The sequence below is a fragment of the Neoarius graeffei genome, chromosome 12, assembly GCF_027579695.1.
Source record: "Neoarius graeffei isolate fNeoGra1 chromosome 12, fNeoGra1.pri, whole genome shotgun sequence".
In the NCBI taxonomy this organism is placed as follows: domain Eukaryota; kingdom Metazoa; phylum Chordata; class Actinopteri; order Siluriformes; family Ariidae; genus Neoarius; species Neoarius graeffei.
The window spans coordinates 51590476-51612162 of NC_083580.1; the positions used below are offsets into that span (position 1 = coordinate 51590476).

The 21687-nt window shown below is 42.5% G+C and overlaps 1 protein-coding gene across 1 annotated transcript in view; it reads right to left on the bottom strand.

Annotated features, from left to right (window-relative positions):
- Positions 1 to 21687, bottom strand: part of si:dkey-112m2.1 (transmembrane protein 132D) — a 424830-nt gene that overhangs the window by 62185 nt on the left and 340958 nt on the right. The window contains exon 5 of the mRNA XM_060935984.1: positions 20111 to 20319. Coding sequence (XP_060791967.1) covers positions 20111 to 20319 — 209 coding nt within the window. The remainder of the gene's footprint in view (positions 1 to 20110; positions 20320 to 21687) is intronic.

The following is a 21687-nucleotide window of genomic DNA, read 5'->3' on the forward strand; positions in this document are numbered from 1 at the left end:
ATGTTTTGTTGCTATCCAATCTTCCCATTTAACTGCAGCTCGCTGTTTTTCTCATCTTTCTGGGTTTACCGGGAAGCGGTGAAAAGTTAAACCAGGCTTATCTCCATGTCTGTTACAGTATTACATCCAAAAGCACTACAGGTCTCTGACATTGATCTTTTAGATGTAACTTCTACAAGTTTATCTGTAGATGTTTACTGAATTGGACTTACAATCACTTGCATATACTTGTGCCAGTCATTGTCCAACACAAAGTTCACCCAGCAACATGGCCACATAAACAAATTTACACATTTACATAAACATAGTTCACCCAGCAACATGGCCACATAAACATTTACACATAGAATACATAATATGTGCAGCAACAAAACATCTCGAAACTCCAACAGCAATAGAAATGGAACATTTTGTCCAGAATTCATCTTTGCATTCAGGACCTTTAAAGTAACCTCATCAGTTGACCAACAAATACTGAATCTCCACAACAAATTTCAAATAACTTCCTGGAATGTGAAAACTCTTCTCCACCCAGGATATGCAACTTTACTGTCTTATGAACTAACCAGATATAACATCTCTTTAGCAGGCATCTGCAAAGCCTGCTGACCTGGAACAGGACAAACCACTACTGGAGACCACTGCTATATCTGAAGTGGTCCAAAGGCTGGATGAGGACTCTAAGGAATGGCACTTGCCATTCCCATGTGGCTAAGAAGCTCACACATTAGTTGGAAACCAGTAGCAGACAGACTGCTCACTGCCTGCTTCCTACACCAACATGGAAAAGTGATGGTCGTAGTGGCCTATGGGCCAACAGACATTGCCCCAGATAATGCCAAGGACTCACTGTTTGACTAGTTACAAGAACTCATCCAAGATGTTTTACAACACATCATCATTCTCACCAATGTCAATGGCACCATATCTGCTGACTCCCAAAATGACTCTCTTCTACCCATAGTGAGTCCCATATCAGTTGATTTATCAACCAACAATAATGGCAGATGCCTCCTCGACTTCTGCAGTGCCACCAATCTCTGCATTGTTGATACCTGGTTCCCTCGTAAGCGGATCCACCACTGTTCCTGGTACAGCCCTGATGGAAGTACCAAGAAAGCCAATGATCACACACTCATTTTCAGTTGCTGGAAATCATGTATCACAAACTGCCATGTCTACAGAGGTGCCCAACTCAGTAACACAGATCATTGGCTGTTGGCAGCTAACATGAGGCTAAAACTGAAGGCTGACCCATTTGTCAAAAAGTAATCCCGTTTCGACTCTTAATGGCTTCTGGACCCGATGATTAAAGAATCATTCAAGTGTGCTATCTCCAACCAATTCAGTGCTCAAGCAAATTATGAATCCTCAGACTGGCAACACTTCAAATCTGAATTCTATGAAGTGGCTGAGGTGCATCCAACCAAAATTATCACCCTCTTCCAACAAATGTACAACAGTGCCACAAGCTGCATCTGAGTGGTTTGCCATCAACAGTGGAGTACGCCAAAGCTGTGTTGCTGCTCCAAATCTCTTCAATTGTGTTATTGACTACCTGATGACAAGGGTCTGTGAGTGTGTCCCGGGAGTGCCATCCATCCATCTAACCATCCATCTTCTACCGCTTATCCGGATCCAGGTCGCGGGGGTAGCAGCCTAAGCAGAGCAGCCCAGATTTCCCTCTCCCTGGTCACCTCCACCAGCTCTTCCAGGGGAATACCAAGGCGTTCCCAGGCCAGCCGAGAGACATACTGTAATCTCTCCAGCGTGTCCTGGGTCTGCCCCGGGGTCTCCTCCCGGTGGGACATGCCCAGAAAATCTCCCTTGGGAGACGTCCAGGGGCCATCCTAACAAAGTGCCCGAACCACCTCAACTGACTCCTTTCGATGTGGAGGAGCAGCGGTTCTACTCTGAGTCTCTCTTGAATGACCAAGCTTCTCACCCTGTCTCTAAGGGAGAGCCCAGCCACCCTGCGGAGAAAACTCATTTCTACCACTTGTAAGGCAAGGCAAGTTTATTTATATAGCGCATTTCATACACAGTGGCAGTTCAATGTGCTTTACAGAGGTAAAGGCAAAACAGTAAACAATAGAAAATAAAATTACATAAAATAAAGGGGGAAGAAGAGAGCAAAAAATAATAAGAATTAAACAATAGTAGAAATAAAATAATAAAATGAAGTAAAAGTTCAGTAAAAAACAGCAGAATAAAATAGAATAAAAGTTAAGTAGAGTTTAAAACATGTAAAGATGATGATATTTATCAGTTAGCAGAAAGCATCTGAAAACAGCTTGGTCTTTAGTCTAGATTTGAAGCTGCCAACAGCAGGAGCATTTTTGATGTCCTCTGGGAGTTGGTTCCATAGCTGTACTGCATAGTAGCCAAAAGCTGCTTCACCACACTTTGTTTTAACAACAGGTTTTACCAGTAAATTTTGCTGCTGCGATCTGGTAGATCTGATTGGGTTAGGCCGCTGCAACATATCAGAGAGGTAATTGTGCCCTGTACCATTTAGAGATTTGTACACCAACAGCAATGCTTTAAAGTCAATTCTGTAGCTTACTGGAAGCCAGTGAAGGGACCTTAGAATTGGAGTAATGTGCTCTGTTCTTTTTGTTCGTGTGAGAACCCTAGCCGCTGCATTTTGAATCACCTGAAGTCGTTTGATGGTCTTTTTTGGCAGGCCTGTGAAAAGGCCATTGCAGTAGTCAACCCTACTAGAGATGAAGGCATGTATAAGTTTTTCCAGACCATTTTTTGACACAAGTCCTCTTAGTTTGGAAATGTTTTTTAGGTGATAAAATGCCGATTTAGTGATTGCTTTCATGTGACTGTCAAAGTTTAGCTCACTGTCAATGAAAACACCAAGATTTTTAACCATATCTTTTGTTTTAATCCCCTTTGTGTCAAGAATAGTGGTAATCCTGAGTCTTTCATCTTTTTTCCCAAATAGAATTACTTCTATTTTATCTGTGTTCAGCTGAAGAAAATTTTGTGACATCCAGTTGTTGATTTGGTCGATACACTGGTAGAGACATTCAAGGGGGGGCATAATCATTAGGTGACAGAGCAAAATAAATTTGGGTGTCATCTGCATAGCAGTGATACAAAATTGAATTGGTCTTGATAATTTGTCCAAGTGGGAGCATATAAAGGTTGAATAGTAATGGTTCAAGGATCGACCACTGGGGGACACCACAGGTCAAGGACATTGATGTTGAGGTACAATTTCCCATGGTAACAAAGAAGCTCCTATCTTTTAAGTATAATTTTAACCAATTGATAACTTTACCAGTCAACCCAACCCAGTTTTCAAGTCGATATAGCAGTATGTTGTGATCAACAGTATCAAAAGCTGCACTGAGGTCCAGTAACACCAGGACCGATGTTTTGCCTGCATCAGTATTAAGACATATGTCTTTTATAACTTTAATCAGCGCCGTTTCAGTGCTGTGATTGGCATGAAATCCTGACTGAAAGTTATCAAAACAGCTGTTTGATATCAAGAAGGCAGTTAATTGATTGAAGACAATTTTTTCAAGGATTTTCCCGATGAATGGTAGATTTGATATTGGCCTGCAGTTGTTCAATACTGAAGCATCCAGATTATTCTTAAGTAGGGGCTTTACAACACCTTTTTTCAGGGACACAGGAAAAATGCCAGTCTCTCGGGATGTATTTATGATCTGAAGCACATCTTTAATTATGAGGTGAAGAACAGACTTAAAAAAGTTGGTGGGCAGAATGTCCAATTCAGATGTTGAGGAACTGAGATTTTGTACAGTTTTTTCAAGAGTCTTGTAATCAATCAAACAAAATTCTGACATTGTGTTGAAATTGTCTGTCTGTGTCACTGGTGATTGCAGTTTTTCAGTTATTTGCAACTGAGATATATTATGAGCAATATTCTGCCATTATCAATTTTACCTTTGAAGAAGGATGCAAACTCATTGCATTTATTAACTGAGAGAAGTTCAGGTGCTAATTGTGGTGGGGGATTAGTTAGCTTCTCTACTGTTGAAAATAGCACACGGGCATTGTTCATATTACTGTTGATGTTGGAGAAGAAAGACTGTCTTGCTTTACCAATTTCATAATTATATTTACAAAGCATCTCTTTATGGATTTGATAATGGATATGAAGTTTAGATTTGCGCCATTTTCTTTCAGTCTTCCTACATTCTCTCTTTAGCAGTTTAACAGCTGGGTATTGCTTCCATGGTGCTTTCTGCTTGTCATTGACTCTTTTGATTTTGAATGGAGCAATATCATCCATAATTTGGGTCATATTTAAATTAAAAATTTCCAGTAAGTCATCTACAGAGTCTGACATTTTAGTTGAGATCCGTGAAAGAGCTTGCTCAAAGAGAACACGTATTGTCGTTTATGACTCTCCTACCCATAGTCGTTGAGCTGTTCTGAATGTGAGGGGACATAGAAACATCAGAGAAAACACAGAAATGATCAGATAAGGCCAGGTCAACAACAGTAGTAAAAACAGTAAGACCCTTTGCGATAACGAGGTCAAGGGTATGCCCACGAGAGTGGGTCGGCCCCTGTACATATTGTACTAGGTTGAAGTTGTCAATAATTGCAAGTAGTTCTCTGGCATAAGTGTTTTCAGGATTATCTACATGCAAGTTAAAATCCCCAGATATAATAAGACAGTCAAACTCTAAGCAAATGACTGTCAACAGTTCACCAAACTCTTCCAGAAAAACTTTGGCTGAATGTCTCGGAGGCCTGTAAATAGTTAATAACAATATGTTAGGAGAGCATGTAACAAGTGCACATAAGTGTTCAAAGGATGTAAAATCACCGAGTGAGGACTGTTTACATTGAAAAGAGGCTTTGAATATATTTGCGATCCCTCCACCTTTCCCATGTCGGGTAGCACTCATGAAATTAAAATTTGGGGGAGCTGCTTCAATAAGGGTGGTGCACTCTTTGCTTGATCCAGCCATGTTTCAGTTAGAAGCAAAAAATCAAGATTGTGTTTGCAAATAAGATCATTAATTAAAAATGACTTGTTTGAAAGTGATCTAATGTTCAGAACAGCTAGCTTTACAGAAAGTCTAGAAGTAATATCCACTTGGGCACTCTGATGTTGTTTTGAAACAGGAAGGAGACTAGACTGGTTTACCCCCTGGGTTAAATATGCTCTATGTTTTCTATTTCTTATCAACACAGGAATAGAGAATGGCATAGGCATACTGGGTCCCAGCTTGTTTTCAAAACTACACCCAATGCAGGGATCCACAGCACATCATACAAGACTCTCTGTATATTCCATGAGGTTGGGAGGGGGAAGGATTGGAGATGTCATGCATTTTTTAGATGGTGAAAAAGATTGGTAGCCAGCTGAAAGTTCTGGGCGAACACAGTTCAGTCTGTTGGTTGATTTTCGATGAACTGGGTACACTGCTTGTCGCAAATGATTTGGGCTGGAAAAAGAGAGTGCAGCCATTGGCAGCAATCTCTGCATACTTTTAGGGAAATCCATGCAGGGGGGAGATGGAGATGGTACAACAAAGTCAGAAGAGCAAGACTGAGATTGGGACTTTGGTGAGGTCTTTGTGAGTGTCTCCATGACTGTCTCTGTGGTGACTGTCTCCCTGACAGTCTCTGTGATACTTGCATGGGGTCGAGATGTGAATGATGCAGCCTTGGCATGATTGTCTTTGGTCAGGTCCTCAATCTGGATGGGTGATGCAGATATCTGTGGCTGCCCATTGTTAACAACATGCTCACATTCTCCATGTGATTGTTGATGTCCTTGGCAGTCTGCCCCAGATGGTTCTTGGCAGTCTGCCCCAGATGGCTGTGTGTCCTTGTTGAAGCATCTCTGCTGTGCTTGCATGGGTAGTTGTTTTGGCTTTGCAGAGGTATTGTTGATATCTGTAACTGGGTCAGTCTGTGAGCACTTATCAGCAGTTCTGCTCAATGTTGGCTGAGAAAAGAATGCATGCTGGAGAGAGAGAGAGGCTGTAGTGATCAGCCAAAACTTTGGTCCCAATCCGGCTGGTGTTCAGTGCTATTTGGCTTGAAGAATTCTCTGCGGTTCCAGAAAAGGTTAAAATTGTCTATGAAGTTCATACCAAATAAAAAACAAGTTTTTCCAAGCCAGGTGTTAAGACTGAAGAGTCTAGTAAATGCAAAACTTCCCCTTGCAGGGAGTGGGCCACTGATAAAAGATTGTATTCTAGTCTTATAGAGGTCAGAAAAAAGTTTTCTGAAATCATCTTGGACAAACAGCTGTTCTCTGAAAACATCATTTGCTCCCACATGCACAACAATATGTTTGATAGTTTTATGCTCGGACATGAGTTTCAAAATGCTGTCTTTGGTGTCAGAGATGGATGCATTTGGAAGGCAGCAAATAATCATCCCATGTCCTTTTAAATGTCTTACAGTGGAATCACCAAGAACAAGGGTTGTGGGATCAGGTGGTGTTGTGGGATCGAGCTGCTTTTTGCCTCTTCCCACAGCTCTTCGGTTGTGGTGCGATCTCTTTCTATGATGTGCTTGTCCGCCTGAAAATTCCGCTTCCTCATCCCTGAGGCATTCAAATTTGTTCTGAAGCCTTATGTGGATTTTCCATAGGACTGTAAATCCTATTGTAGTTTGTAGACCTGGCTCTATTTCTAATAGCATGGTTGTGGAGCATGGGTTGCATAGTATCAGAACGAACTGGTGTTGAGGTAATTACTCTTCTGTTTTTATTTTTGGGCCTACCACCCATCGTGTGCCAGTTTTCTGTACTCACATTTTGCTCTGTTAGATTGATGTATTCATCCACTCGATCTGCAATGCCATCGGCCTGTCGGGGTGCAATCTCTGCATTCTCAGACACTGTTTCTGTACTCCTTTCATGAGATATCTCTCTTAGTTCGTCCGTCTTTGGCAGGGTATCAATCTTTGATTCCAGGATAGAAATCCTCTGTTCTAGTTCTGTGCATTTTCTGCAGGATCTCCTGGATTTTTTGCCTCCTGGCATTTTGTTTTAAAAGCTAACTTATCTTGTAAAGGTGAAAAATAAAATGAAGAAATAGTGGAAATTAAGTGAAAAAGTAAAATAAAATAAAGATCAAGCAGGAGCAAAGCAAAGAAGTATCCTACTCGCTTGAGTAGCTTGAGTTGTATCCGCAATCTCATTCTTTTGGTCACTACCCATAGCTTGTGACCATAGATGAGAGTGGGAACGTAGATGGACCAGTAAATTGAGAGCTTTGCTTTTTGGCTCAGCTCTCTCTTTACCACACCAGACCAGTTTAGCGTCCGCATCACTGCAGACGCTGCCCCGATACGTCTGTCCAACTCCCACTCCCCCTTACCCTCACTCGTGAACAAAACCCCAAGATACTTAAACTCCTCCACTTTAGGTAGCAACTCCCCCCAACCCAAAGTAGGCACTCCACCCATTTCCGGCTGAGTGCCATGGCCACAGACTTGGAGGTGCTGATCCTCATCCAAGCTGCTTCAGACTCGGCTGCAAACTGTCCCAGCACATGCTGTAAGTCACAGATTGATGAAGCCAACAGGACTGCATCATCCGCAAAAAGCAGAGACGTGATCCTACTGCCACCAAACCAGACACCCTCTGCCCCTTGGCTACACCTAGAAATTCTGTCCATAAAAGTTATGAACAGAACCAGTGACAAAGGGCAGCCCATGTGGAGTCCAACACGCACTGGGAATGAGTCCAACTTACTGCTGGCAATGTGAACCAAGCTCCTGCTCCGGTCATACAGGGTCCGAATGGCCCGCAGAAGTGGGCCCTGAACCCCATTCTCCCGAAGCATTCCCCACAGGGCACCATGAGGGATACGGTCATAAGCCTTCTCCAGGTCCACAAAACACATGTAGACCGGTTGGGCAAACTCCCATGCACCCTCAAATACTCTTGAAAGGGTAAAGAACTGGTCCAGTGTTCCACGGCCAGGATGAAACCTGCATTGCTCCTCCTGAATCCGAGGTTCGACTATCAACCAGACTCTCCTCTCCAGCACCCCAGCATAGGCTTTCCCAGGGAGGCTGAGAAGTGTGATCCCCCTATAGTTGGAACACACTCTCCAGTCCCCCTTTTTAAAAAGGGGGACAACCACCCCAGTCTGCCAATCCAGAGACACTGTCTCCGACCTTCAAGCAATGTTGAAGAGGCGTGTCAGCCAAGACAGCCCAACAACATCTAGTGCCTTCAGGAATTCAGGATGAATCTCATCCACTCCCAGAGCCCAGCCACTGAGGGGCTTTTGAACCACCTTGGCAACCTCAGCCCCTGTGATGGGCGAGTCCTCCCAAGCACCCTCAGACTCTGAGTCCTCCTCGGACAACATGAAGGTGGGATTGAGGAGATCCTCAAAGAATTCCTTCCATCGTCGGATGATGGCCCCAGTTGAGGTCAACAGCACTCCATCCTTGCTGTAAACAGTAGGGACAGAGCACTGCTTTCCCTTCCTGAGCAGCCAGACAGTTTGCCAGAATCTCTTTGAGGCCAACTGAAAGTCACTTTCCATGCATCACCAAACTCCTCCCACACCCAAGTTTTTGCTTCAGTGACCACCAGAGCCACATTCCACTTGACCCATCAGTCTCTATCAGCTGCCTCTGGAGAGCCACAGGCTAACCAAGCCCGATAGGCGTCTTCAGTTTGACGGATCCCCTCACCACAGGTGTCCACCACCAGGTTTGGGGATTACTGCCACGACAGGCACCAACAACCTTGCAGCCGCAGCTCTGCACAGCCGCCTCAGCAATGGAGGTGCAAAACATGGTCCACTCGGACTCAATGTCCCCACCCTCCCCCAGTATGCATTTGAAGCTCTGCCGGATGTGGCAGTTGAAGATCCAACGTATGGGAGCCTCCACCAGACGTTCCCAACATACCCTCACTACTTGTTTGGGCCTGCCAGGTCTGTCCGGCCTCCTCCCCCACCATCTGATCCAGCTCGCCACCAGATAGTGATCAGTTGACAGCTCTGCTCCTCTCCTCACCCGAGTGTCCAAGACATATGGTCTTAGATCAGATGAAACGACTACAAAGTCAATCATTGATCTATGGCTGAGGGTGTCCTCATGCCACATGCACTTATGGACACCCTTATGCTCGAACATGGTGTTTGTTATGGCCAAACCATGCATGGCGCAGAAGTCCAACAACTGAACACCACTCAGGTTCAGATCAGGCAGGCTGTTCCTCCCAATCACACCCCTCCAGGTCTCACTGTCATTGCCCATGTGAGCATTGAAGTCCCCCAGTAAAACAATGGAGTTTCCTCGTGGTGGACTGTCCAGCACCCCACTCAAGGACTCCAAGAAGGCCAGGTACTCTGAACTATCATTTGGCACATAAGCGCAAATGACAGTTAGAGACCATTCCCTGACCTGAAGGCACAGGGAAATTATCCTCTCATTCACTGGGGAGAACTCCGATGTTAGCACATCAAACTGGGGGGCTACCAATAGCCCCACCCCTGCCCAGCGCTGTTCACCCTTGGCAATTCCCCCTTGTGAAGCAATAACTGCAACTAAACATTTCCAGTAACTGTTGATCAGTCCTGCACACTGGCTTGGAGGAATTTTAGCCAATTCCTCTGTACAGAACAGCTTCAACTCTGGGATGTTGGTGAGTTTCCTCACATGAACTGCTCACTTCAGGTCCTTCCACAGCATGTCGAGTGGATGAAGGTCAGGACTTTGACTTGGCCATTCCAAAACATTAACTTTATTCTTCTTTAACCATTCTTTGGTAGAATGACTTGTGAGCTTAGGGTCATTGTCTTGCTGAATGACCCACCTTCTCTTGAGATTCAGTTCATGGATAGATGTCCTGACATTTTCCTTTAAAATTTGCTGGTATAATTCAGAATTCATTGTTCCATCAATGATGGCAAGCTGTCTTGGCCCAAATGCAGCAAAACAGGCCCAAACCATGATACTACCAGCACCATGTTTCCCAGATGGGATAAGGTTCTTGTGCTGGAATGCAGTGTTTTCCTTTCTTCAAACATAACACTTCTCATTTAAACCAAAAAGTTCTATTTTGGTCTCATCCATCCACAAAACATTTTTCCAATAGCCTTCTGGTTTGTCCATGTGATCTTTAGCAAACTGCAGATGAGCAGCAATGTTCTTTTTGGAGAGCAGTGGCTTTCTCCTTGCAACCCTGCCATGCACACCATTGTTGTTCAGTGTTCTCCTGATGGTGGACTCATGAACGTTAACATTAGCCAATGTGAGAGAGGCCTTCAGTTGATTAGAAGTTACCCTGGGGTCCATTGTGACCTCACCGACTAGTACACGCCTTGCTCTTGGAGTGATCTTTGTTGGTCGACCACTCCTGGGAAGGATGACAATGGTCTTGAATTTCCTCCTTTTGTATACAATCTGTCTGACTGTGGATTGGTGGAGTCCAAACTCTTTAGAGATGGTTTTATAACCTTTTCCAGCCTGATGAGCATCAACAACGCTTTTTCTGAGGTCCTCAGAAATCTCCTTTGTTCATGCCATGATACACTTCCAAACATGTGTTGTGAAGATCAGACTTTGATAGATCCCTGTTCTTTAAATAAAACAGGGTGCCCACTCACTCACACCTGATTGTCATCCCACTGACTGAAAACACCTGACTCTAATTTCACCTTCAAATTAACTGCTAATCCTAGAGGTTCACCTACTTTTGCCACTCACAGATATGTAATATTGGATAATTTTCCTCAATAAATAAATGACCAAGTATAATATTTTTGTCTCATTTGTTTAACTGGGCTTTCTTTATCTCCCTTTAAGGACTTGTATCAATATCTGATGATATTTTAGGTCATATTTATACAGAAATATAGAAAATTCTAAAGGGTGCATAAACTTTCAAGCACTACTGTATATCTAATCAGTACCACTTAACCTCATGCACAAACTCAGTCTCCCTTCCCACCAGAGAGGTGACATTCCATGTCCCAAAAGCCAGTTTTGTCAGCCAGGGATCAATACGCCAGGGCCTCTGCCTTTGGCTGCCACCTGATCCACAGTGCACTGGACCCTTACGGCACCTCCTGCGGGTGGTGGGTCCACAGGAGAGTGGTTCTGTGTTGCTCATTCGGGCTCGGCCCAGCCACCAGGCGTTCGCCAAAGAACCCCTCCCCCAGGCCTGGCTCCAGGGTGGGGCCCTGGTATCCCTAGTCTGGGCGAGGGTACTCAAATACCTGTTTTTTCTTTCATAAGGGTAATTTTGAACCGCTCTTTGTCTGACCTCTCATCTTGGGAGTGTCTTTCAGCATATACACCTTGGCAGACGAATATGCGAATGACACCACCCTACTAGTCAACATGCCAGAACAGCTCCAAGACACCCCCAAGTAACTTTGATGAAGCAGCCAAAAAGCTTGGCCTCACCATCAACTGGTCCAAGACAGCGCTTATGCATATTGGTGACAGCCCTAACCCTCCACCCCTCCATTTTGAGAACACCAATGTAAAATTTGTACCAACTTTTAAATATCTCAGCTCGACAGTATCCAAAATGTTGACCTAAGACCCGTTCTTCTTAGAATCTTCTTCTGTGAGTTAATCCAGATTCTAGGCCCTGCTTAATGATATAACGTTAGGGGGGGAGAGGGAAGTTTGGCCTCAATAGTGTTTCTGTGTATGAAAGAGAGACTGTGTGTGTGTGTGTGTGTGTGTGTGTGGTGTGATTGGGTCCTTGTCTGCCTTGTCAGGTGCTGTTCCATTGAAACAAGTAATTTGATTAAGTGATCAATCGTGTGCTTTCTCGGTCTCTGCTCCACATTCTGTCTCTTATTCATTTATACCAGCATAAGAATTATTTGTCATAATCTATATATCTATAAGAATGTCAGTTTATTTCAACTTTCTGTTAACATAGATTGATCGACGATGAGTTCTGGCATATGCAATCATGTAATCACTACCCCTGTGGCATCATTAACACATCTCCCAAAGGACAAAATTCTGCATTTACAACTCCTTGGTGCTGCCTGTCTTCCGGTACGGATCAGAGAACTGGTCATTAAACAACATCCAGGTGGCCAGGATTGACAGCTTCAACAGTAGAGCCCTCAGGAGGATCAAAGGAATCAAGTGGTATGAGCACATTACTAACCAAGAGATCCATGATCAAGCGCAACTGCCTCCCATTTTGCAGCAATGTGTAGCGTTAGATGGTTTGGACACATCCTATGCCTCCCCCCAGAGCATCCTACCTGGTCCATCCTCGACTTTGATCCAAATCGTGCTGGCTGGAAGCGACCCAGAGGGGCCCCCTGTACTCACTGGCTTGACATTATAGCTAGAGAGCTTGAGACATGCGGCACCACCATGCACCAAGCCCGAAAACTGGCTCAGGACAGATCCGGATGGAGGGCACTGACAAACCTGGTTAGCTCTATGCACCCTGTGCAAGAGGATTAAGTAAGTAAGTAAGCAAGCAAGCAAGCAAGTAAGTAATCTTGCCTCTAGATGTGACTACAACCCCAATTCCAAAAAAGTTGGGACAAAGTACAAATTGTAAATAAAAACGGAATGCAATGATGTGGAAGTTTCAAAATTCCATATTTTATTCAGAATAGAACATAGATGACATATCAAATGTTTAAACTGAGAAAATGTATCATTTAAAGAGAAAAATTAGGTGATTTTAAATTTCATGACAACAACACATCTCAAAAAAGTTGGGACAAGGCCATGTTTCCCACTGTGAGACATCCCCTTTTCTCTTTACAACAGTCTGTAAACGTCTGGGGACTGAGGAGACAAGTTGCTCAAGTTTAGGGATAGGAATGTTAACCCATTCTTGTCTAATGTAGGATTCTAGTTGCTCAACTGTCTTAGGTCTTTTTTGTCGTATCTTCCGTTTTATGATGCGCCAAATGTTTTCTATGGGTGAAAGATCTGGACTGCAGGCTGGCCAGTTCAGTACCCGGACCCTTCTTCTACACAGCCATGATGCTGTAATTGATGCAGTATGTGGTTTGGCATTGTCATGTTGGAAAATTCAAGGTCTTCCCTGAAAGAGACGTCGTCTGGATGGGAGCATATGTTGCTCTAGAACCTGGATATACCTTTCAGCATCGATGGTGTCTTTCCAGATGTGTAAGCTGCCCATGCCACACGCACTAATGCAACCCCATACCATCAGAGATGCAGGCTTCTGAACTGAGCGCTGATAACAACTTGGGTCGTCCTTCTCCTCTTTAGTCCGAATGACACGGTGTCCCTGATTTCCATAAAGAACTTCAAATTTTGATTCGTCTGACCACAGAACAGTTTTCCACTTTGCCACAGTCCATTTTAAATGAGCCTTGGCCCAGAGAAGACGTCTGCGCTTCTGGATCATGTTTAGATACGGCTTCTTCTTTGAACTATAGCATTTTAGCTGGCAACGGCGGATGGCACGGTGAATTGTGTTCACAGATAATGTTCTCTGGAAATATTCCTGAGCCCATTTTGTGATTTCCAATACAGAAGCATGCCTGTATGTGATGCAGTGTCGTCTAAGGGCCCGAAGATCACGGGCACCCAGTACGGTTTTCCGGCCTTGACCCTTACGCACAGAGATTCTTCCAGATTCTCTGAATCTTTTGATGATATTATGCACTGTAGATGATGATATGTTCAAACTCTTTGCAATTTTACACTCTCGAACTCCTTTCTGATATTGCTCCACTATTTGTCGGCGCAGAATTAGGAGGATTGGCGATCCTCTTCCCATCTTTATGTCTGAGAGCCGCTGCCACTCCAAGATGCTCTTTTTATACCCAGCCATGTTAATGACCTATTGCCAATTGACCTAATGAGTTGCAATTTGGTCCTCCAGCTGTTCGTTTTTTGTACCTTTAACTTTTCCAGCCTCTTATTGCCCCTGTCCCAACTTTTTTGAGATGTGTTGCTGTCATGAAATTTCAAATGAGCCAATATTTGGCATGAAATTTCAAAATGTCTCACTTTCAGCAACTGATATGTTGTCTATGTTCTATTGTGAATACAATATCAGTTTTTGAGATTTGTAAATTATTGCATTCCGTTTTTATTTACAATTTGTACTTTGTCCCAACTTTTTTGGAATCGGGGTTGTAGATCCTTCATAGTGTACCTTTAAAAAATAGGACTTGCCTAAAATTTAGGGATGAAAAATGTGGTAAAATGTTGAAAGAAGGAAATACAAAATGTTTTCCTTGCTGTCAAATGTAATACAACGTAACAAAAGTAAGAGAAAATTTGAAAATAAAAAAGACTAATACAATGATACATGACAGGCATTGAAATAAACATCTAACAGGAATATAATTTATTGCCAGTACATTGCTGTATGAATAGTACTAGTTGTAATTTTCACATTAATAACTGCAAATTTGGTTTAACAATATGGTTCATTTTCAGCAACTTCTAAAATAGTATTTGATCCAGCACATTATGTAATTTTGCATTTTAATTGCTTATAGTTAATATTGTGCATTGACAGTTAATTGTGCACAAAACTTAAAGAAACCATGGGGTACTAAACTGAGGTAATGAAACCATAACGTGTACATGGGATATAGGCTATTGTATGATGCTATTATTCTATTTTTATTTGGAGAATATTGTAGCTTTATCACACTGTCACACATTGGCACTGCACTTAACACTACTCATTGCTCAAGCAATATCGCTCAAGAAAAATGCACTTAAGTTCAAGGTCAGAACTGTACATAATTGAGACATACCTCTATCATGTACCTTCTGAATAGTGCTTAGTCTGTATTAACATTGGTGTCTAAATAGTAATGTGTGCAATTTCAGTATCACAGAACACTGTAAGATGTATAATATTGTGTCCCCTAATAATATAAAGTGATGCTTTATACCGTTACCTTTAACTTACACTTCTAGATGAGCATAATTAAAAAATTGTCCCATGGATACCCATGTTATGTATCAGTATTAGCCTTTCAAAGGCAATCCCAGATTAAAAGTCAGCATCGACATCCTGTCCACTCCTCCATCATTCCGACTCCAAAATCCATCAGGACAGTTACAGAGCCAGCAGAGATCTCAGGGCCATTTTTCATGAATATTCTCAGAGCAGGAAGTGCTGACCTGGGGTCAATCCCTACTGTTCTCAATCAATACTCATCCATGTTCCTCACCATCATAGTGAGTAATTATTTTTGTAATTATTATTTATCTACCTCATTCTCATAGATAATTAAGCATTTATGCATCATGGTCTCTGATTCTGATGACTAACATGATATTTTAATAAAGTTTCTTATTAGATGAGTGCTGCTGCCTGTCTGAGATCCTTAATTTCTGAAGAGTTGCATTGTATGTGCCCTTCACACTGTAAATAATTTCATGAGCTGGTTCACAGCACCAGATTTTCATGAAAGTTTCAGCAAACACAACCATCCCAACTGATGCTCTGATTGAAGATTCATTTACAGAGGTAAATAAATCCAGGACTGTTTCTGAACATTTAGGAGCCCTACACAATGTCCTAGTTGTATTTTTTCAGTAGTACCTAAACCAGTAGTATCTAAGACTTGCCTGTAAGTCATAAAAACTCAAGCAGGGAAAAGGTGGACTGAAGCAAGAAATATTTTTTTTCTTTGTTGTCAAACATCTCTCATCTCATTATCTCTAGCCGCTTTATCCTGTTCTACAGGGTCGCAGGCAAGCTGGAGCCTATCCCAGCTGACTACGGGCGAAAGGCGGGGTACACCCTGGACAAGTCGCCAGGTCATCACAGGGCTGACACATAGACACAGACAACCATTCACACTCACGGTCAATTTAGAGTCACCAGTTAACCTAACCTGCATGTCTTTGGACTGTGGGGGAAACCGGAGCACCCGGAGGAAACCCACACGGACACGGGGAGAACATGCAAACTCCACACAGAAAGGCCCTCGTCGGCCACAGGCCTCGAACCTGGACCTTCTTGCTGTGACGCGACAGCGCTAACCACTACACCACCGTGCCGCCCGTTGTCAAATGTAACAATGTTAAAAAAAAAACAGTAAGAGGCAATTCAATTTGAAAATAAAAAAAGACGAATAATATGATGACAAATGAATGAGATGAAAAACACTGAAATAAACATCTAATAGGAGTCTAGTATATTGCCAATATATTGCTGCATGAATAATACTAGTTACGATGATCATATTAATAACTGCACATTTGATTTAATATTATGGCTTTTTCAGCAGCTTACAAAATAGCAATTGATCCAATAGAAGCTATTTTAATTTCTTATACTGTCCTCAACGGGGCAGCACGGTGGTGTAGTGGTTAGCGCTGTCGCCTCACAGCAAGAAGGTCCGGGTTCGAGCCCCGTGGCCGGAGAGGGCCTTTCTGTGCGGAGTTTGCATGTTCTCCCCGTGTCCGCGTGGGTTCCCTCTGGGTGCTCCGGTTTCCCCCACAGTCCAAAGACATGCAGGTTAGGTTAACTGGTGACTCTAAATTGACCGTAGGTGTGAATGGTTGTCTGTGTCTATGTGTCAGCCCTGTGATGACCTGGTGACTTGTCCAGGGCGTGCCCTGCCTTTCACCCGTAGTCAGCTGGGATAGGCTCCAGCTTGCCTGCGACCCTGCAGAACAGGATAAAGTGGCTAGAGATAATGAGATGAGATTATGGCTTTTTCAGCAGCTTACAAAATAGCACTTGATCCAATAGAACAGGGGTGGGCAATTATTTTTTCCGTGGGGCCACATGAGAAACAGAAAATTTTGTGGCGGGCCGGACCAAAAGGCTGAACTAAATTCTGCATAATATTAATTGTATTTCTTTATATAAAGCAGTAAATAACATTGTTTTTACAAGCTGCTAAGACTGGTAAGAGTATGGAAAAACTGAGGTTGCCTTACAAAAAAATGTCATTTATTCAATCAAATTTCCCAAAACAATGGTTAACAAAACGTGAACGTTTGTACCATTTTTTTCAGTCACATTCACCCCAAAACACAGTAAAGACATCACAATATTGTCTTTCTACTCCAAATATCAAACAAGATACATCATATTATAATAATGATGCCGTGTCGATTCGGTGTAGGTATCAGATCTACAGATTGGCTCGGGCTCTGGCGCTTGCTAGTGACATCACGCTATGTGGCTGGACCGTTTGAAGGATGACGTACAAGTTTGTGGTTGGTCTGGACAAATTACGGAAGTAGTTATCACGGGATTAGGTTTCGTGGGATTTCATGTCATGTTCATGTCGCGTGCATTGCGTTTTTGTTGAACACAACTTCAAAATAAAAGCAATGCACATTCAGTCCATGCATGAGGTAAAATTAGAAAATACGTTTATTTTGTAATTTCTAATTAACCTTACGCGGGCCGGTCAGAATGAACCAAAGGGCCGGATGTGGCCCGCGGGCCGTAAAATGCCCAGGTCTGCAATAGAAGCTATTTTAATTTCTTATACTGTCCTCAATGGGGTGGCACGGTGGTGTAGTGGTTAGCGCTGTCGCCTCACAGCAAGAAGGTCCGGGTTCGAGCCCCGTGGCCGGCGAGGGCCTTTCTGTGTGGAGTTTGCATGTTCTCCCTGTGTCCACATGGGTTTGCTCTGGTTTCCCCCACAGTCCAAAGACATGCAGGTTAGGTTAACTGGTGACTCTAAAATTGAAAGTAGGTGTGAATGTGAGTGTGAATGGTTGTCTGTGTCTATGTGTCAGCCCTGTGATGACCTGGTGACTTGTCCAGGGTGTACCCCGCCTTTCGCCTGTAGTCAGCTGGGATAGGCTCCAGCTTGCCTGCGACCCTGTAGAACAGGATAAAGTGGCTAGAGATAATGAGAAGAGATCAGATACTGTCCTCAACAGTAAATTGCGCACATAATTTAAAGAAGCCATAAGATACTAACCTGAGGTAATGAAATAATAATGTGTACATGGGATATAGGCTATTGTATGATGCTATTTTTCTGCTGTTTCTATTTAGTGAATATTGTAGCTATTTCACACAGTTACACATTGGTGCACTTAATACTGCTCCTTATTCAAGCAATATCACGAAAGGAAAATGCACTTAAGTCTGAGGTCAGCACTGAACATTCCCATGCCTCTATCATGTAACTTCTGAATAGTGCATACGTCTCTGGTAATGTCTGAGGCCTAAATAGTAATGCGTACAATTTCAGTATAGAGACTTTGCACTATCACATGACCCCATAGCAATGGTAACTATGCTGCCATGACAGGGGGCATGCTTCATTCAGGCGAGTTAGTTGTTATTGATGGGTATGGGAAGGTTTTGCTGAGTTTTTGGATGTGCAAATTGTTTTGATCGAAACAAAGACATCAGATTTTTTTTTTAATTTACAGAAAAGTAATTCATCATCAGTGGAAAAACTATAGATTTCTGAATGTAGAAGGGGGAAATGGGGGGGACATTTGGCAGGACTCGGTGTCGAACGGAGAGGTCAAAACCCTATGGTATACTCACTTAATTTCCACTAAGGTAAGAATATATATGCATGTATGTATGTATATATATAATCTCACAACTGCAGCAAGGTGCTCACAGTGAAGTGAACATAAGCATCAACCCAGCAGCTCGGTAGAGCCTCACCTTCACCGAGACTTAAAGTTAATTTACATTCGGGGATCCTTCAGAGCGCACTTGGGACCCAGTCATTATAGGAAACACCTGATACTGATTTGAGCGCAATCAGCACACACATATAATGACATATTAACAGAGACTTTGTGCAGTATTCTGTCAGGTATGCGGCGGTAGATGGATCCAAGTGCAGGAACAGTGTATTAGCAGGTGTGATATTTACAAAAACAAAACCGAAAGCAGAGTCATAAACATGGCTATAAATAAATGTGACAGTGATAATGATACTTCACAAAGCCTCTGTGTCCTTACATGCACATACTGATTGCACTCAAATCAGTATCAGGTGTTTCCCATAACAACTGGGTCCCAAGCGCGCATACAAAGTGCTCTGAAGGCTCCCCAAATGTAAATGCACTTTTTAAGTCCCAGTGAAGGTGAGGCTGTGCCGAGCCACTGTGATGCTCATTTTCACTTTACTCTATGAACACCTTTCTGCAGTTGTGAATTTTTTTTTTTTAATTCTTACCTTAGTGGAAATGAAGTGAGCATACCATAGGGTTTTTGACCTCTCCGTTCGACACAAAGTCCTGCTGAATGTCCACCCTCCCCCATTTTTCCCTTCTATGTTTAGAAATGTCTCTCTAGTTTTTTTTCCCCCTGATGAATTACTTTTGGTAAATTAAAAAATCTGATGTCTTTGTTTCATTCAAAATGATTTGCACATCCAAAAATGCAGCAAAACCTTCCCATACCAATCGATAACATTTCATTCAGCTGAATGAAGCTCTACAAGTGTGCCCCCTGTCACGGCGGCATAGTTACCATTGCTATGGGGTCACATGATGGTGCAAAGCCTCTATTACAGAACACTGTAAGCTGCATGATATTGTGTCCTATAAAGAATATAAAGTGATGCTTTATACCTTTACCTGTCATTAATTCTCGCAGATTGATTTAATTTCTTTTTTCTGCTACACAGTAAAAATCATAGTGTCAATTTTACTCTTTAAGAGTTGAATTTAACTCTGTCAGATAACATTTGGTCCCACTCAAAATCAGTGTAAAATTTACTCTATAGCCAGTGTAAGATTTTTAGAGTTAATTTTACTCTATTTTGTGTCAAAATTAACAATGAGGTGTGTAAAAATATTTAACACTATAGATAGTGTAAGATTTTCAGAGTTAATCTGACTCTATATTGTATTTTCGCGGGGAATCATCACCCTGCAGAGTAGATTTTGTCGTTGTGTGCAAGTGGGAATTAACTCTCACTTTTGACACTACCATTTAGACGATTTTACTCTGCATAGTGTTATAACTACTCTATCCAGAGGAAAATAAGTTTACACTGCAATATTGACACTCCATTTTTTACTGTGTAGAGATTGACTAAAATAATCATCTTGACCTTGAGCTTGTCAAGAATGTAGATATATTAGACAGGAATTTCTGGAGAAATCCAGATGTTGAACTAATGATGCACCATTCAAGAACCAATCAAAAGGAACAGTGTTTCTGATGCCCCAAAATAAGCCTCACCTCTGGTTGCCCCCGGAGATGGGGACCCTCCATCCTTTGATTTGGTTGAGTTCAGGGTCAGGCATGTCAATCTGCAGGGGTAGGCGGGGCATCCACACACTCACCTCCAGATGGGCGCTCAGGTAGTTGTAAGTGAAGTTCAACATCATCCTCACCTTCCCTCTTGTCTCCTTCCCATTCACATACACATAGTCACATCTCTCAGACACCTGTGCAGAGAAAATTAAACTCTCAGTAGAGACTCACAAGAACGAGAGACAATCAGCATGCATATGACTTGTTCTGAATTATCCTCCAATCATTTGCAAAATTGTACTCCATATATAAAATTTGTCATTTGCGCCAATTTGTGTAAAGCAGTTTCTCAGATGTAATCTCTCAACACCCTGCGATTTAATTTGGTTCGATTTCAATTCAGTAGAGCCCTGCAATGACCTGGAGACTTGTCCAGGGCATACCCTGCCTCTCGCCCATAGTCGGCTGGGATAGGCTCCAGCATGCTTGCGACCCTGTACAGGATAAGCAGCTACAGATAATGGATGGATGGATCAGTTCAGTAGTGCTAAGACACGATTTTTTATTTCTTTCCAGTACTTTTAAAACACAATATCACTTTTATATTTCCATAGTGTTCTAGTCTTGTTGACATATTTTCAATAAAGCCAAGCACCAAATGGCATTTCTTTTTTTTTTTTGTATTTTGTATTTTCCAAATGTCTACATGACACAATTATTAATACCATTACTTTACTTTTAGATTGTTATCTCAAGTTTATTATTATATTATAATGTCCCTGGATGTAGTAGGTCTTTCTGTGTAATTTGTCTCTATCTTTGCTAATCAGTGGTGATTGATAGATTAGGGATGACATCAGGAATATAAAAAGGAGAACACTGCATGTTTGAGCCCATAATGTCAGTCCTGGTTAACATCTCACACACCTTTGTGTACTCCAGCTCGATGCTAGCTTTATAAGCAAATAATAAACCACAGTGTGTGTGCTCCTGTTACAGAAAAATACTGGGTTTTCCGATAACAGTACGTCCCCAAGTGTTTTATTTCTCTTATACCATAAGCTAATGAAAAGGATGAGGAAGAGGATGAGGAGGGAGAACTGAGTAAACAGACTATTTGTAATTAGTGTAAGCTGGGAAAAGACATGAACACGTGTACTGTGTGTGTGTGTGTGTGTGTGTGTGTGTGTGTGTGTGTGTGTGTGTGTGTGTGTGTGTGTGGAGAGTTAGGTCATTTTTGGGAAGTGAGGACATTTTCGCTGGTCCTCGCTTCTTCAAAGGGCTGTTTGAGTTTTAAGACTTAGTTTTAGGGTTCAGGTTAGAATTAGGTTGAGGATAGGCATTTAATTGTGATGGTTAAGGTTAGGGTAAGGGGATAGGGAATGCATTATGTCAATGAATAAAGATAGATCCCCATAAAGATAGATGTACAAGAATGTGTACGTGTGTGTGTGTGTGTGTGTGTGTGTGTGTGTGTGTGTGTGTGTGTCAGAAGTCAGAGTTGCAGGTGTTCCCTAGATTAATTAAACCCAGAGGGAACAAATACACACACACGCACACAA